We start from the raw sequence: 17,898 nt of genomic DNA, 5'->3' as shown, positions 1-17,898 counted from the left end.
ATAGTAATGCCAAGTTCTTATCACTTTTATGTTTCTAAGTCACAATTTAACCCTGATCCCTTAATAACTCATCAGTAGAAAGCTAACAGGAAGTAGTTAAAATTCTCAGCATGCTGCAACATGGATTAGACACTTTATCAGAATCTACAAACATCACAAAGAAGTGACATGGTTACAATTAAAGTACTTATAAGATTGGCACATTTATAAGTTTACTATAGAAAATATTCAAAGTGTGTTACACAAATCTGCTCTAAGTCAGTTCACATTTTATAGGTTCTAATAAAGATAAATGTATAAAAGTGCTTATGTATTTTCTCAAATGTCAGCATGCAAATGCCATTCCTACAATGTTCTCGTTTTGATATACTTAGTAAACCATACACTGGGGACAGGTGGCAGGCTCTCAAAGGATCTTGAGTCATTAATCTGAATTTAAAAAATGAGAATTGAACATATAAACATTGTAAGTGTAACTTATTAACCACACAGTCCCTCTGGGTGAGCACAGCAGTCCTTGAAGTGCGCTCCGGTCTCACGCTGCTGCGGGATGAACGAATGCTTCAGCAGCTGGTCTGCAGACGGCCGCAGTCTCTGGTCACTGGAGTTGAGAGGAGGAAAAAAACAAATTAAGAGAACTAATTCCTAAACGGGATAGAAATAGAAAAAGTATTCACTTAATTATGTCAAACTCAAGTTTCCGTTCAAATTAAATTGGTGGATAGTTCAGAGGATAGGCGAGTATGAAAAGCATTTATCCAGGAGGACAACGGGGTCTCACCATGTCAAGGTGATGTTTACAAAATCCTTGGCATGATCCGAAAACCCATTTGGCAAGGAGGGCATCGACCCTCGTTGAGCCCCGATGTAGAACAAAGCCACCATCTTGTCCATGTGTGCCAGCGGTGGTCTCCCTGTGGCCATCTCAAACACTGTGCAGCCCACGCTCCATATGTCTGACTTCCTGCCGTATCCTGTCTCATTGATAACCTGAGGAGTGGACGAGATGACAAGAGTACGATAAAGGCCAAGTTCACACTAAACGGCTTCCGGAGATGTCGGATTGCTGCACGGTTCACGCTACGCAACTTGCTTTCCCGTAACCGGGAGTCTTTAAAGACCGGGCCACACACTGCAAGATCTTCCTGGAAGGATAGATACCCCGGTGACGCACCTACATTTCTTTACTAAGTCTTTACTTTTTTAAAATCTGTTTCCTGTCGATGCAACAACACCGTTGTTGCAAATGACACACTTAGAGTAAAAATCTGAATGTTACAGGCCACCCCTCGTCTTGCCCTCTCAATGGCTGCAGATCTCAAACAGACTGTGACAGTTCCAGGTCTTTAGCAGATGCTAGATATCTGGAATAATGTGTCTGCAATGCACCGCCGGGCTCCTCAGCTAGCGTCTTTGAGCTGTTCACACGGCGCTCAAGCTCTCGTTTGCACCTGATCTTGGGCTCTTGTCGGGGAGCTCTAAGAACGGTTGGCGAGAGGGAAATCAGGGTTGATCAGTGTGAAGTAGGCATAAAAAAGGTAATTTTCCATTTAGCTGACGAAGAAATTATTGGAAAAGGAGCCTTCTTCACAGGTGAGAAGGCCATCTTAATAACTCATCTACCTCCGGGGCCATCCAGTAAGGCGTGCCGTGGACAGACTTGAGCAGATCACTGCTGCTGGCGGTGTGGTTCAGGCAGCTGAGACGGCGCGCACAGCCAAAGTCTATGAGCTTGATGACGCCAGTGGGCATCAGCATGACGTTGTTTCCCTTCAAATCTCGGTGAATCACCCTGTTCAGGTGAAGGTAGGCCACCCCCTCCAGGATCTGATGGGTGTATAAAGCCAGGACACGCTCTGGCAGGGGACCAAACCTGAGGAAAGCAAAAGGAACAGTGTTGAAGTCATTAGTAGAGACCAGGTATTGTTAAACCCTCAACGGACCCTTCTGGGTAAGTTGTCAACCTGTGAAGGATGCTGGCGATGGATCCTCCCGGGATGTATTCCATGAAGATGGAAACCACGTGCTGAAACAGTGAGGTACCCAGAAAGCCCACGATGTTGGCGTGTCTGAGGGTTTTTAGCAGCTCCACTTCCCCCTGCAGATGGCTGTACTCTTTCTTCGCAGCGTCGGGGTCGGAGGAATCAAGGCTCACCTGCTTCACAGCGATCAGCTGGCCCCGGCTGGTCAGGCCGCAGTACACCTGGTAAGAATGCAGCGGCGATCAACCAGGGTTAGCTCCAGAACCAATGTCTGCTGTGGTACCTATAATGCTTTAAACCTTCCTTTGTCATTCTGGATTTACTGACTTACCGTCCCATATGCCCCCCTGCCGAGTACTTCGCCCTTTGTCCACGTGATGGCGTTGTCTACAACTAAACAAGAGCCAAGCAGAGCAGCACTGTCTGTGGGATTGTCCTGCAACCAAATGCACAGAATTCACAATTGTTGTAAACATTTTTACAACAAACTTCTAGGTCTCTCACAATGTCAATGGGATTTTACAAAGAATGATTAAGTTGGTGAGGGGGACTCAACCTAAACCAAGGCCCTCTCTTTATTTACCCCCACCTCTTGGCTTGGAGAAATGTGCATGTGGAAAGGTGCACATGTATGAACCATTGTGACATGAAAAGTCTGCTTGTGTAACTATTAACTATATTGCAAAGGAAGGGTAAAGACAAATATAAATTTAGGACTGGAAAAAAAAACCTCCCTTGCGCTCCTGAGAAAGCCAGACTACCCTCTTCAGTCAAAAGAAAAAATACTATACCGGCCCCAAGTAATGCAACAACTTGTTCATGTGCAGTTCCAAATCACTCCTGATCATGATGACAATGTTTATTTCCATCTTTCTAAAATAAATATATTTGACCATGAAAGTTTACCTCATGATCAAAAGTCAAAAGTCCTGTCCTTCTTCCTGACACGTGATCGTCTTCTCCGTTGGACTCCAGGTTTTCCAGGTCTATGGATGCATCCCTCTCGTCCAATGAGATCAGCTCCTCGGCCAGACATTGCAGCAGGTCGTCTGTGAGCGGCCCGTCCCCCACCTCGTCCAGGAACTTCTGGTAAACTGGTGACACAACGGTGTGGCTGGTGCAGGAAGACGTCCAGGTGTTGATCTTTGGCTGATGGGGGCTTCGAGGTGACACAGGCTCAGGGACCGGTCGGTTTGGGTTTCTTATCTCTTGCATATTCATGTGCGGGTGATGATGATCTTCGGCATTAGATGAAACTACTGGCGTCAATGTTTTGTCATTTGATTTGATCGTTTCGGACACATGTTTAGAAAGAGTCTCCTTTATGGTAGATAACACAGTTTCGGGAGCACTGCTCTGACAAATCCCAACATCCTTGGAGGGAACTAACTCAGCCTTTGTGTGTCCGCCTTTCCTTACTTTGTGCGTGCCTTTCCTTGGAACAGCTGCAGCGTGAGGTTTTACCCGAGAGGACACAAGCTTCGGTTTGCTTTTAGCGGAAACCACAACACTCTCCGCCGGACTTCTCCTCTGCGCTTGTTTCAGGGGTCTGTGTTTGACTTTGTGGCACTGCTGTGTCTTCCTAGGCGGAGCCGACTGCACTTGCCTGCCCTTCCCTTTCTCGCAGGAGCTGGAAACCCGCAGGTTATCGTAGATGGGACCGACAAACATCTCGTATATTTCCGGTCCGTCATCCCCGCTCTGCATCTGCTGAAACCCGTCTTTGTAGGTGATGAAGTCCACGGTAGATTTAGACCTCGGTGTCGCCGCTGGACCGGGTCTCTTCAACTGCCGGCTGCTCTTTAGCTCCCTCGGCGGTGCATGCGGCGGAGCTCTGTTCATCTTGTCGGGATCTGCTCTTTTGCCCTGATCACTAAGCTTCTTTCGTGGTGAGGGGGCGCCACCGTGACAATTTGCAACTTTAACAGATTTGAGCTTTGACTTGACTTGTGTGGCCGTCTCTCCACTGAGTATTAGCTCAGGGCCGTTCTTGGTTTTGTCTTTAACTTGTGTGGAGAGCTTCAGATTGCTTTTAGACTTTCGGTCTTTGTGTGCAAGCACGTTGAAGGACTGCTGGGTCGTAGGAATGTCGACTCTCAGCTCACAGTTCATGCTGGTTCTCCTGTCCTTGTTCAGAACAGGCATTAAGGCCTTCAACATCCTCTCATCTCCCTTGGGATCCATGTCTGACCGTGTCAGGTTTCCAGCTCGAGTAAATAATTGAATTGTGTCTTCGGTAGTGCCAGCAGGTATCTTTACATCCTCCCTATGAGGGATTGGATCATCTTCCTGGGTTTCTTCACAGCAGGAATCCCTCATTGTTCTTCTTGTCTGTTTTATATGCTGCAGGTCGTTTTTGTAAGTCTCTTTAGAGGATGCAATAGCATCACCGTGGTCATTTTTCCTATGGAGTGTTATCCCTTGGCGAATCTCAGGCTCTTGGGTGCAGCCCACATGGTTTCTTTCCTCTTGAGACTTTGATGTGATCGATAATTCATCGTTCCCTTGTTGTGCATAGTGATATTTCATTAACGAGTCATTGGTGGCTTTGCCTTCACAGTGAGAGTGTGTACGATTGATGGGCTCTCCATCCAGGTCATGTGCCGGGCTGTGGATGGGTGGAATGTGACTGATCTTTGACAGAACTTTAAGATGCTGCCGTGTGTCCCCAACCATCTCAGCCTCAGTGGGGCTCACATTGTTCAAATGCCGAGCCAGTCTCTCTCCAACTAACTTCATATGTCTTTCCCCTGAAGCTCTCTCACACACATCCCTCTCATCTTCCTCATCTTCATCCTCCAGATCGAAGGAACTGTGGCTGCTGGACCCGCTCCCCTCACTACCACCTTTAGTGGTCAGAAGGCCAGTGATTGGGCTTCCCCAGGACCTCCTTTCCCTCCTCAACCAGGTCTTGGAGCAAAGGGGGCTCCGGCTGATGGGCTTCAGGGGAACTCGGTGCTTTAGCACTGGCAGAGCTGCAATATCCTTGGGCCGGCTGCCAAGGGGTGCCAAGATCTTGGGCGTTCTGGGATACAGAGCCAGCAAGGGCCCCTGCGAGAATTGACACAGAATGCAGACATTGACAGTTATTCAATGGTTAGGACTTGTTAGGTAGACCAACATAGATAGAAATAAAAATGAATAACAGTACGACAAGACAAAAAGTGAAGGTGATATAAGGACATTTGAAATTCACCTTTTGTTCATTTCCAGTGTCTTGGAAGCCCAGTCCTGCAGACAGGAAGAGATTATACATTTAAAACAACATGCCATCAGCAAACAAAAAGCATTGTTTTTATTTTCTAATACATCAAGTCACTTTTTTAACACAATTGTGTTATTTATACGTGGAAAGCAAGACAATAACACATGGTAATTCTATTTATTTGACTCACTGCACTTTCACTTCATGACGGGGAACAAGAAAGACATTTTCCGTCAACGAAAATAAAACGAACCAACAAGATGCAGCAGAGAAACTTGGTGTTCCTATAATGAAAGTATCGTTCCTATAAGTATAGTGATTAATTTGACCACTGTGATCACTACAGCATATTTCCACTGCACATTATACCTGTTTCCTTTTGAATATTTATAACATATGGAGAAAAAAAGGTCCTCTGATATACACATAATACTGCTTAGTATTCCAATATAAGTCAAGTTACAAGTTACTACATTTACGTACGGGTCTGAATGTGTGCTCTGGCCTGCATCACTGTATTTGAGCACAGTAGTGGTTCCATGATGCTGGGGGCTGATTGGCTGAGCTGGCCGGGCTCAGCCACAGACAGCAGGGCGGGGGAGGACGGGCATGCAGCAACCACACTTCTTGTCCTCGGCCTGTGAGGGACAACTCAAAATCTAACCTTTTTTTGTTGTGCTTCTTTGCGAGTGCTGCACATTTGTTCAGTACAACAAAAAGTTAAATTACCAGAATACGGAAGGGCAGTATTTACAGTCTATTTCAGTCAATGTTTCATTTTTAACTGTCAGTAACTCTCTTTTTACATGTGATGTGGAAAAGTCAGTCCAGCTACAGCGTGTACCTGTTTTGAGGTGGAACCGCCAGACAGGAGGTCCTGGCACCCAGCAGACCGGGTGAGGGACCAGGATCCAGATGGCTCAAGCGTCTGCTGCTGTCGCCCAGGCTCGGCAGAGACAGACCTCCTCTGCTGAGCCGAAGAAGAGAGAAACACAGAGAGTATACGTGGTTTGCTTCGCCGTGGACGAGATGAGCGTGTATGCACTCAGGGGAGGTTTGTTGGCGCTCGACTGAGAAAACCACGAACGCCGATGACTTTTATTGCCTTGTGCTGAACTGAACATAAAGCCCACCCCATCTCTCTCTCTACAGTACTGGAAGATGATGCTATGAAATTAGAGACCAGCTCAAAGACCTTTATTCTCCTCGGAGAGCTTGGACTGTATTCCGTGGTGAGAGCGCTACATCGCAGACAATGAGCTGATTCACCAGAGTCCTCTCTCTCTCTCTCTCTCTCTCCCCCTCCTCCTCCCCCCGTTGGCTGTGTTTCTAACCTGTTTGGGCAGAACAGCCTGTCCTCTGGACACAGTGACAGGTGCCTGCATACAGGACAGGAGTGTAACCGGAGAGGACACCGTTCTACTGGTTGTTGTAAAGTAAGAGGCAGTTGTTGACTTTCCCAGGGAAAGTGTGCTGTGTATTCAAGTGACTGTATGTGTGTGTGTGGGATGGAGTGTTAACTGTTCGCAAGAAAAAATGTTTGCGGGTACTCATATGGACAGATGTTGACGTCTGCACTGTCAACACTATCAGCTGATTGCCATCAGCTTGGGGAGTATCACTTCTTTTCAGCCAGTACACACCCATGGGAATGTGTGTGTGTGTGTGTGTGTGTGTGTGTGTGTGTGTGTGTGTGTGTGTGTGTGTGCGGGTGTGAGACCCTGCCCACCTGCTTCCCCTCCCTGTGTCCTGGTAGGCCTGCCTGATGTCTCTCAGTGTTTCCATGGCGTTTTGGAAACAGAGGGGGATTCCCTTATCTGCTCCAGACACACACACACACACACACACACACACACACACACACACACACACACACAAACAGTTACACACACCTGAATCCATCGTATTCTCTTGGTGTTTACGCTCACACACACACACATGTAATACTCTGTTATCAAATTTATGCCCCGATAGAAGCCAAATAATGTTGTCTACATCCAACAGCTTTGTTTTGGAAGAGTAAACAACCAGCAGCGATACTAAAGAAATTCTCACACGTCTCACAAATTCTAACTGCAATCCCTTCACTGTAAAGCGGGGGTTCATAAAGGCGAAAGAAGAATGTCACTCTGAGGTGAACCAGACGTCAAAGCCGCATAACAACGCCTTGATAACCACTGCTGAGCGAGTGCCAACTCGCATCAATCATATTCGAGTACACCTGCTGCTGCTGCTGCTCATATAGAACATATGTAATATCAATATTCGTATACATTTCACAGAGAAAACCATATTACCTGTTTCTGAGCCTTTTGGTCCACTCTGCTCTCATATCGAGCCTTGAATGACTTGAATTGGACCAGATGGTTCCTCTCTCTCTCTCCCCCTCTTTATTTCAACCTGACGACTACACCCTCATTCTGTTTTTGCTCCCCGAGTTCTCGCCACGTCCGTTCCTCTCTTTTTCTGACATCTGCTCAGTCCTCTCTCTCTTGCGTCTCAACCACGCTGTGGTGGCCGGTGGCAGAAGACCAGCAGGCGAGTTTCTCAGCTGAGAGGTCGTATTGTGATGCGAGACCCCTCCCACCCGGTCTCCCCTCCCTTCAGAAGGTGACCTGATCTGATGGACTCTTTGGGAGCTGACCGGTGTATTTTCTTTGCCACGATAAAAAGCCATCACACCCATTTTTTTTCCCTCTATTGACTGAGAATACAATTTGGGTTCTTCTCTAACAAGCCCCCCCCTCCCCCCCAAGAAATGTGTATGTCATAGAGCAATAGTCCGCACCATAGCCTGCTAAAACTCCAGTAATCAGAGAAATAGTTCTTACCGGGGCCGAGGCCTTTACGATGGTCGGATAGAGGAGGGTACCCTGGAGACTCCGGCACTTCCTGGAGGGAACAAAAGTGAGCCATTTATTATATATTCCCAGTCTTTAAAAAAAAATAATAAAAGAAAAAAAGGCTGGTAGAAAGAAGTACTGCGCTGCAGCACAGTGGGACCTCAGTGTGATTACTCAAAGTCAAGTTGAAGTGCCCGTATTTCATTTTGTATCGAGGGGTTTTATTTCCTGCGTTCTCGTTCAGTCTGTGAATACTTTCTCAAAGCTTGTCCGGCATGCGGCGCAACAAGGGATTACAAAGTAGACAACAACCCACGAAGGCATGCACTTCATTATTTGTAATTTTATTTGTTCCCACGTTCAGAGGTCAAGGCGTAACAATTTGAATGATTTTTTTATTTTTTTTAAATTCTACGTCAGCCCTCGGTGTGAAGTGTATTTTATTTGTAGTGGGTTTAACACTGTACATGTACACATGCATTACAGTTGAGTGTGCCAGTGGGCCTCTGAGCCACGTAAAGGTCTACCACCTGCTCCTCTCTTCCAGCTAACCAGCTGCCCTGCTTGTCCGCTGCGTCTATAAGGACACCCATAATATGGTGGTATGGCAGCTAAGTGTCAGCTACCCAGAGAGCCCCTCCTCCTCACACACACACACCTATACACACACACACACACACACACACACACCTATACACACACTTAACTAAACAGACATTTACTACATCTATATGTTTGTCTTCTGGGTGACCGCTCATTGCCTGTGTGTCTGTTAAATGTGGCTACATGAGAGCAACGAGCCACATTGTGAACCAGGCAGATGTCTGCACTCGCGCACACACACACACACACACACACACACACACACACACACACACACACACAGACACACACAGACACACACTTCTATACAACAGATTATTATCAAGGCTGCCCCCCCAGAGCACTTACCCCTGTGTGGCTGTATAGCAGAACGCCGCTCTGATGTGCTGGTGCGGTCGCCTGATTGGGATAAAGGCTCTCGAGCTCAAGCTCCACGTCCGGATCCCCAAACTCTGAGTCCAAATCCGGGCCTGAGTATTGGTCAGGGGCTCGGGGTGACACGGGGGCAGCATCTGTGCAAAACCAGAAACAATTCTCACCCCTTTGTGGCTTGTGTTGAAAGCGGTCTCACCAAGTCACAACAAGAGCAGGTCAAGAATGAGAGAAAAACCTCCAGATCCACGTCTGAGCGCACAGGATCCACACCCCACACGGGTGGACCCTGTTCTGTTTACTCAAGGTGGGGAAGGAGAGGTGAGTTTGGAAACCACTAGTTTCACATCTACCTTTCTCCATCCTCTCTGTGTCACCTTGGCTCAGCAGCGTGCTCGCTTGAAACATACACAAACAGGCCTTTCTTATACCCTCCCACATAAGTGCAGACTTTGAGGGCCACTGCGGAGGTTTTACTCTGAAAGAAAACAGGATCATGAATGAACTTGGTGTGTGTATGTGTGTGAAAGAGAGAGGGAGAGAAAAAGAGCATACTTACATTTATTAATGAATAGGAAGTCATATTTAGAGGTGTGTGTATACTTTGAATTAAACACGCAGTTTAATGAGTAACTGGTCAATGAATCAGTAACCAAAGTGAATCCCATTCCATGAGGAGAAGGGACCAAGTGGGAGCAACATTTGGTCATTTCCTCAAATGCGAAGGCAACGATTGTAACAGAGGAATACACGTATCTGTTACTCAAGGTTGCCAATGGCAACCTATTAGTTAAAGTATGTAATACAAAAGTATGCGTTCTATTTTTGTCCGTCTCATGTTGTATTCAAAAACACACACACAGAAGAGGTCTCTGAGGTGTTCGGAAACAGTGTTAAATAGTGCAACTGTGTGTGTGTGTGTGTGTGTGTGTGTGTGGTGGGGATCCATTTTCCTCTTGGAAAAACATTTGTTAACTAATCAGATTATAATTATTTTTGTAAGCAATGTGAGAATGTACAAACAACGGGATAATCCCTACTTTCCCAAAGCCACACATGTGCAGTTGTAATCAAGATTGTGTGTTTCCCCACAACTTTAAAGCAGAATTGAGAAGCTGTTAACACACCACTGACTTTTTCTTCATTATTTGGGGTTACACCTTTTTTGGGGGGGCTACTCACACATCACCTCACACATCACAGCAAGCGTTCGGGTTGTGTTGTTGACCACCTGCTTTGATTTGGTCTCCACCACCTCCTGAAGTAATTGTTTGGAACTTGAGCTGCTAAACGCTCCATTGTGTTTGCTAGCTAGTTGCTAACTCTTTCAGTCGTTGGGGGCTGAGCAGGTATAGCGTACAGTCTGTCTGTCAGAGATATTTCACTGAAACAGCTGCCCGCTGCAGGCATGAGAGCCTGGAGAGTGAACCAAGATGGTTGCTGTGGCTGTTAAAAAACAAAACAATTAGCTGAAAGATGCTAAAACGCCCAGTAGAGCTGAGGAGAACTGATGATTCTCTACACTACGAGGGACCCCCTTTATTAAATATAGTTGTCTAATGTAATTTGAACAAAACAATCATTTAAGTAGCTTAAAATTGGGACAGACTATCGTCCACTAACTCCTGCTAATCGATACATGCTTCTTCTCTCCAGGTGGAATCGAAGTGTACAGGTTCTTTCCGTGTGTGTGAGCGTATGTGTGTACCTGTGTGACTGAGGGCCTCAACCATCATATGCATGATCTCCTCCTTCAGAGGGCTGTGGATGGCAGCAGCGTAGTGGGGAGCACAGCAGTCGCTGTGGTCTCGCAGCCGCAGATCACTGATGGAGAAGTTTGAAAACAGGTGGCGCAAGTTTAAGAAAGACAGTTTCAGGCATTTTCTATTTATATTTGGTGTGTTAGTGTGGTGCGGAGTATTTTAAATTCAAGCATCAACCTCTTTTGACTGCTGGTGGTGTGTGTGTGTGTGTGTGTGTGTGTGTGTGTGTGTGTGTGCACGCATTAATGTGTGGTTTCTTACACCGAGTGTCCCAGCAGTTCCTTGACCACTTCCACAGGTCTGTGTTGCCATGGCAACAGTGAGGCGATGCCCTCGAACAGGTCAACGTCCCGAACAGCGAGCATCACAGCCGTCACACCGTGGCTGTTAGGAACATCCACATCCAGCCTGTCGGCCTGAGCCTGAGACATGCAGGCAGACAAATACATTACACACATGAATAAAACATGGGGCTCTGTAGATCGTGGTTCTGAATATAATACATAATAGTGCTGAGGTCGCAAAAGGAACTTGGCACCTTGCACCACAGTATTTCTCTACAATGTGAAATATTCATAACTTTGTGTCGAACAATATGGATGTAGAGTGGCGAATGAAAAAGTTAATGGTGATACATTTTCTAAGCTTGTGTAAACATTATTTACCATTATTTAAATATGTTTTAATACATGTTTTGAATAAAAATGTATAAAACATATATGTGTGTTTATTAATCTTCCCTTTTGTCGTTGCTGATGTCGTAATTCTCATTTTGGCCACAAGGGGCAGAAGGGGTAGTGGTGCACTTCAGAAATGCCCAAATGAGTATTATAACAACACCTGACCAAAAAACAACAACATCCGACTCAGAAAATAGATACTTGTTTACTTACTTACCTCTCAGGGCTTCCGTACATTGTTAGTCCAAAAAAAAGAAGCGCTCGGTTAAAGTCTAAATTCTCAATAGAATCAAATGTAGTGTGACTCATTTCTCTTCACAAGGTGGGAGGAGGTGTTTTCTCCTATAACCCCCCCCCCCGAGAGGATGCAGAGAAGTCACGTAAACAGCAAGACTCGTGTCATGTGGGTCCCTTGTGTGAGTGAACACGGTGTTATTGTTATTGGCTGGAAGAATACGACCTGTCTGACAAACACCGCTCACCTGTGGGTAATTTTCCGGTGAACAAACGGACATGATGTCATATCTGACCGATGGTAAAAGTCATTCACACGACAACATCGACATCCCCATCCCCGTACCTCAGTCGTGCCTGTGCGACAGGCCGTGATGAGTGGACTGGATCCTTCCTCAATTTCCTCCTCCTCCTCCTCTTCCCGGCACTCTCGTCCACGGCTCACAGCCGGGACTCCTTCGTTCCCCTCCTCCTGCTCGTTCCTCGGCATCTCATCCACACTCCTGTTTCCCCGTCTCTCCCCGCTTCGCTCCATGGCTGGAGCCGGATCTGTGTGAAGTGCAGCGTCGAAGCCGAGAGGTCAGACGCGACTTGACCCCCCTTTTTTGTTGTTGTTGGTTGCTCTGTTATAGAAAGAAAGACCAAACAAGAGGACACCTGAAATGAATGCAATGCACGACGTGCGGGATCCGGTTCTCTCAGCTCTGTGTGTGTTTGTGTGATCACCGGAGTGATGTAAGTCTCTGAAGGTCCGTGAGTCCCAGCAGACGGACGACGCTGACGGAGTGCGTGATGGGAATCTCATTTCACGCGTATTACTGCTGCTGAGTGGCAATAAGGTGCATCACTATGCTGTCAATGCTTACTCGTGGGGCTGCTGTCCCACGTTTGTATGGACCGGTTCCTCAGACAACCACACACAATAGTCAGCACGTCGTTGTGTTACGCTCTGTCATTAACGCAGTAGCATTAGTGTGTTATGCCCCCTTTCCCCGCGGAGCCTCGCTGGATGTTAAACGTAGTGGAAGAAACCAGCTGTGTCCCGTCTGTCTTGGTCTGTGTGTTCATCTCATGAGTAGTAGTGTGTGTGAGGGGGAGTGTTACCAACGTCAACGTGTGGACATTAATCTGATCACACCGTCACACGGAGAGGACTCTTCTTTTATTTGGCGGGGGAGAAAATGCAGACAATTGCACATCCCCTTAAAAATTGAGGTGTTACGACTTTGTGTGTGTGTGTGTGTGTGTGCATAATTATAGACAGTGTTTGACAACATTTACAGAGCAACAGTCCAGATGGCTGAAGTGTATATGATGTAATCACGTTTAAAACAATATATAGATACATTAGGAGAGTGGCTTTTAGAAGACATGAAATAATTTAAATCTGATATTTGTCTGCACAAGAATTGCGATGCAAAGTTGAAATGAACTACGTTACCCACGCTCCTTCACATTCCTCCACGAGCTCGTCCAGACACGTCCTTCTGGGGATATTAGACGTGCGAACCGTTGATCCATTTCAGGGGGCTCTCCACTCTATTGTTTCCTCTCCTCATGTATGTTTACACTTGGTTGCCTTGGAGATGGTCAATTCAATTCAATTCAGTTTATTTTGTATAGCCCAATATCACAAATTACAAATTTGCCTCAGAGGGCTTTACAATCTGTACACATACGACATCCCTGTCCCAGGACCTCACATCGGATCAGGAAAAACTCCCCAAAAATAACCTTTGACAGGGAAAAAAGGAAAGAAACCTTCAGGAGAGCAACAGAGGAGGATCCCTCTCCCCGGATGGACAGAAGCAATAGATGTCATGTGTACATAATGAACATCATTTACAAAGTTACATAAACACATTACATGAATATGACAATGTATGAATGGAACTCCAATCCATGAAACAGAAGGAGGTAGAGAGGAGGGGGGGCGGGGCGCATCAGCAGGGCCAACGCGGGAGGCCGGTTCACCAGGCATCAGACACCTCCAGGTCCAATGGACCCTATGAGACGACTCCGGGGAGGAAGCAGAGTTAATAATGTGCAATGGAGAGATGTAAATTCATCCATAAGGAGAGAGAGAAAATGAGATAGGTGCTCAGTGTATCCTAAAACATCCCCCAGCAGCCTATAAGCCTATAGCAGCATATCAAGGGGCTCGACCAGGGCAAACCTGATTCAGCCCTAACTATAAGCACTATCAAACAGGAAAGTCTTAAGTCTGTTCTTAAATGAGGTGACTGTGTCTGCCTCCCGGACTGAAAGTGGAAGCTGGTTCCATAAAAGAGGAGCTTGATAACTGAAGGCTCTGGCTCCCATCCTACTTTTTAAGACTCTAGGAACCACAAGTAGCCCCGCATTTAGTGAGCGCAGCTCTCTAGTGGGGCAACATGGTACTACAAGCTCCTTAAGATATGATGGTGCATCACCAATCAAGGTTTTGTAGGTGAGGAGAAGAATTTAAAATGTGATTCTTGATTTTACAGGGAGCCAGTGCAGAGCAGCTAATACAGGAGTAATGTGATCTCTTTTCTTAGGTCAGGCAGACAGAGCGGCTGGCTTGAATGGGTTTGAATGCCAGCAGGCTGTTTGCTGCATGACACACTTAGACCTGAGGAGGACACAACATATCAACATCATGCCGACTTCTTTTGTCAGGATAACTGAGTCAAGTGTGGCGTGAACTTGATGCAGCTGGACTTCATGCACCGTGCTTTGCTCGCACTAATCTCTGCACTTGAAAACAAAAGGGATTCCTGAAAGAAAGGACAAATGTGCGTCGGAGCATCCGCTGATTTAGTGGAACTTCATGAACAATATGCTGTATGAGTCCTGGAGCTTCCCATTGCATACTGTTTGTGAGTCCTCCTCTGACCGGCCTTGAGTCCGCTTCCATTTTTACTTTGCTTCATGTCCTTCTTTAATACATGTTGACTCTCTCTCTCTCTCTCTCTCTCTCTCTCTCTCTCTCTCTCTCTTAACAAGTGGTCTATCGTTCTGCTTCATCTGTTCTTTAATCTCTGCGTTCGGCCTCGAACACGTTTTGGGTTTGAGATTTTCAGCCGAGCATTCGTCGTGGTCTGCATTTCCTACTGCATCCCTTCCTCCCTGCGTCCAGCCGACATAATAATTTTTTTATTATTTTTTCTATTTTGCCTTGCTGAAAACTTCACATGTTTCAATGTTATTCTGACTGGACTGCTGGCAGAGGACGATGTGCTTGATCTTATTTCAGTTGCCCTCAATTTTAAAACACTCACAGTTGCCTTGATGCTGAAGCTAACCAGTGGTGTGCTTGTGTTGCCTCTGTGTCATCCTCCTTTCATTCTTCTCTCCTCCTTTCAGTTCTTCTCTCCAGTGATACCACCCCCCCCCCCCCCACCCCCCCCCCCCCCACACCCGACGGACCTTCCTCTTACTCTCTGTCAGTGTGAGATGTTTTGACAGGCCGACTTTTCCATTCAGTAGTTTCATTTTCTGAGTTGTTGTTGTCTGGGAGCTTCTGATGTAACACCACGGAGCGACAACAACAAAACAACAAAGGTTTAGTCCTCAGCAGCCCACATGGATGAGTCATGATTGGACTTTTCACTGGGTTCAAACTGAACTGCAGCAAAACAGTGAGAATGTTTCGACACTTGAAATGGTTCAGAGAACCTCTATATTCCAGCTGGGCTGGTCTTAAAATGAAATATCTTACACATTTCTGCATACTATATTCATTATAATGTGCATTGTGTGTGTGTGTGTGCGTGTGCTCTCCTGTTTTATTACATTCAAAAGGAGGAAAATCCGACTGAGGAATTATCCAGAGATTAAAATAATTGAGCTGGGAAAAGGTATTGGGTCCTAATAGACTGCTGCAGGTACGTGTACTAATCCATCATCCATAACAATATAAAGGAATCGTATAGAAAAAGAAAAAAACTGGCCCAATGAACTGCGTTGTAACGCTCCACGTGACCACTAGATGGCGCCGTTAAACTACTCGGAATTCAAACCTGAACCAGTGGACAAATCCCCCCCACACGCACGAACGCACACACACTCACACGCACACACACACACGCACACACACACACACACACACACACACAAAGTGTTTGCGGGAGTTCCAGAGCAGTCTGCCTTATATTTTTCCGAGACAGAAACGAGCCCTGTACAAACATCTTTTTAAGTTATTATATTGTAGGTTACTTCATAATTTCTAAAGAGACTCTACAATATACAACTGGGTTGTCTCTATAATACTGCTATTCTACTTTAGATGACGTCACAACAGGCTGTATTCAATTGCCTCTTCTTTTTTCTTTTCAGTATGTAGTTTGTTGATTCATTAAGTGGGCGCTGGTTTCCGATTAACCAATGGAAAAGTCCCATTTCCTGGACCTCCCCCCCCCCCCCCTTCCCTCCCTCCCCCGTGCAGTAATTGGCAAAGTCTGTCCCGTGTGTCCCCGTCGCTCACCCACAGCGGTGTCCTCTCAGAGAGTGCCCACTGAACCCTCCTGAACACACACACACACGCGCGCGCACACACACACACACACACACACACACACACGCCCGCTCGACCGGTCCCAGGCTGGTGCGTCCCGTTGCGCGCGGCCCCGCGTACCAACGCCGGAACGCTTCAGCAGCGCGCTCCGGACTTCTGGCCGACTGGTGGGGAGGATAGCTACAACTTTACGAGTCGATATGTCTCACGCGAGGATGACAGCGGATCGGTGACAGGAAGTGTCGGGGGAGGTCAGGCCCAGCAGAAGCGAGGACGAGTCCACCCCCCCAGCCCCAGCCCCCCCCTTCCGACCCCCGGAGCAGTTTGCGCAAAGGTGATCCAGCAGAGGATCCCCCGACCGGACGGCCGCATGACATGGATTTCTTCACCTGCCGTCTGCTCTCACTCACACTGTTACCTCTCACTCCCTGAGCTCTTCCTCGGTTGACCCCCCCACACACACACACCCTCTCTCCACTTCCCTTCCAAACTTCAGTCGGTGGACCGCGTCAGAGAGCGCCACGATGGGATCGCAGACCGGGGCAGCTGCGCGGAGACAGGCGCTCCTGTGGCTCATTGTAGGTGAGTGTGTCACACTGTGGCTGCTGCGTTCGTTGTGTTGATGGCACCGGGCTTCAGATATAGTACAGTGGAGCATTTCATACTTTAGTATCTCTCTCTCACTCCCACTATACTAGTTACCCAACCTGTGGGTTTGTTATGGTACCATAATTCATGCGTGGTGAAGTGTAAACTATAAATCTGTGTAGAAACTGTGTAGAAAAGCAGTGCAGCTGTGAAGTGAAAGTGTGAGGGAGACCATATAACAGGACACTTCATGTGATGAATATACATATAGATAGATAAGTATACGCAGAACGGTTTTTTTGTGCTTTTTATTTCTCTGTATCAGAATGTGGAGATATAGCATCTAATTAGGAAAAGGCTGAATTTATTATTCTCAAAAATACGTGAAAAAACAAACACTACACCCACTCACTGCATCTAACCTCGCAAGTCAACTCTTTTTATTACAATGTCGTTGTTGTTGGTTTTTTTTTTACAGGTGCCTACACTAACCTGTTCAGTTGTTTGTTTATTCATTGGAGAAGCCTGGAAATGAGCTCAGACTAAACCACCTGCTCGTCTCACATTTGACAAATACAACAAAAGTGGAAAATCTGCTTAAAATTGCAGAAGTCACGTCACGCTCCCCATACAAGTGTGATGTCTCTTTAGCGTACAGAAGAAGGAACATGAATATAACATTACTGCATCTCCCACAGTAGATCAACTCGTGCAGTGCTCTGTGTGATAGCTGGAGTGACGGTAATGTCTCTTAACCTTTCGCAACATGTATGCAATCATGTAATATCATCAGATCATTGCGATCATGCTCCTTATTAAGACACGCTGGACGCATTAATTCCAGAGACGTGCGCCACTCGGTTTGGAAAAAGGTCATTCAATCTAGAAAAACTGAAAAAAAGTAGCAGAAAAATGAATATAACAATGTGAGGAGTTGTCACCAGAGACCTGGTTGGTGATCTGTGATCCAGACGCAGCTCCTTCTTATCTTCTCCTACAGCTATTTAAGGAGAACACATACTTCAGGTTCCTCTGACTGGAATTGAACGATACAATTAAGAGTTCCTTTGATGCATGCCGCTTCCCATCTGTCGCTCCCCTTATTTCCTCAAGTCAAGTGTCTCATAAAG

General features: G+C 46.5%; 2 protein-coding genes across 2 annotated transcripts in view; one reads left to right on the top strand and one right to left on the bottom strand.

The window, feature by feature from the left end:
• Window positions 1-189: 189 nt before the first annotated feature.
• Window positions 190-7,702, bottom strand: map3k19 (mitogen-activated protein kinase kinase kinase 19). The gene is made up of 11 exons (XM_034561041.1): window positions 7,485-7,702; window positions 6,917-7,004; window positions 6,032-6,157; window positions 5,671-5,825; window positions 5,179-5,213; window positions 2,889-5,033; window positions 2,314-2,418; window positions 1,965-2,203; window positions 1,624-1,873; window positions 782-990; window positions 190-601 (listed from the first exon to the last, which is right to left on the bottom strand). The coding sequence occupies exons 2-11, from the start codon at window positions 6,970-6,972 to the stop codon at window positions 481-483; spliced, it is 3,441 nt and encodes a 1,146-aa protein (XP_034416932.1). The 5' UTR covers window positions 6,973-7,004; window positions 7,485-7,702; the 3' UTR covers window positions 190-480.
• Window positions 7,703-16,704: 9,002 nt separating this feature from the next.
• Window positions 16,705-17,898, top strand: part of ramp1 (receptor activity modifying protein 1) — a 54,204-nt gene continuing 53,010 nt past the window's right edge. The window contains exon 1 of the mRNA XM_034561921.1: window positions 16,705-16,762. Within this exon, the coding sequence (XP_034417812.1) occupies window positions 16,705-16,762 (58 nt within the window). The remainder of the gene's footprint in view (window positions 16,763-17,898) is intronic.

Source organism: Cyclopterus lumpus, chromosome 21 (genome assembly GCF_009769545.1).
Source record: "Cyclopterus lumpus isolate fCycLum1 chromosome 21, fCycLum1.pri, whole genome shotgun sequence".
NCBI lineage: Eukaryota > Metazoa > Chordata > Actinopteri > Perciformes > Cyclopteridae > Cyclopterus > Cyclopterus lumpus.
Note: the sequence above shows the minus strand (reverse complement) of the source record. Positions and strands in the feature narration are given on the sequence as shown.

Bases quoted from the DNA above. Each gene is read 5' to 3' on its own strand.
- map3k19 (XM_034561041.1), bottom strand. From the start codon at position 6,972: ATGGAAACACTGAGAGACATCAGGCAGGCCTACCAGGACACAGGGAGG. The intron at 1,874-1,964 runs GTTGACAACTTA...TGCTTTCCTCAG, and splicing joins ATCGCCAGCATCCTTCACAG to GTTTGGTCCCCTGCCAGAGC. The intron at 991-1,623 runs GTAGATGAGTTA...TCCACTCCTCAG, and splicing joins CTTACTGGATGGCCCCGGAG to GTTATCAATGAGACAGGATA.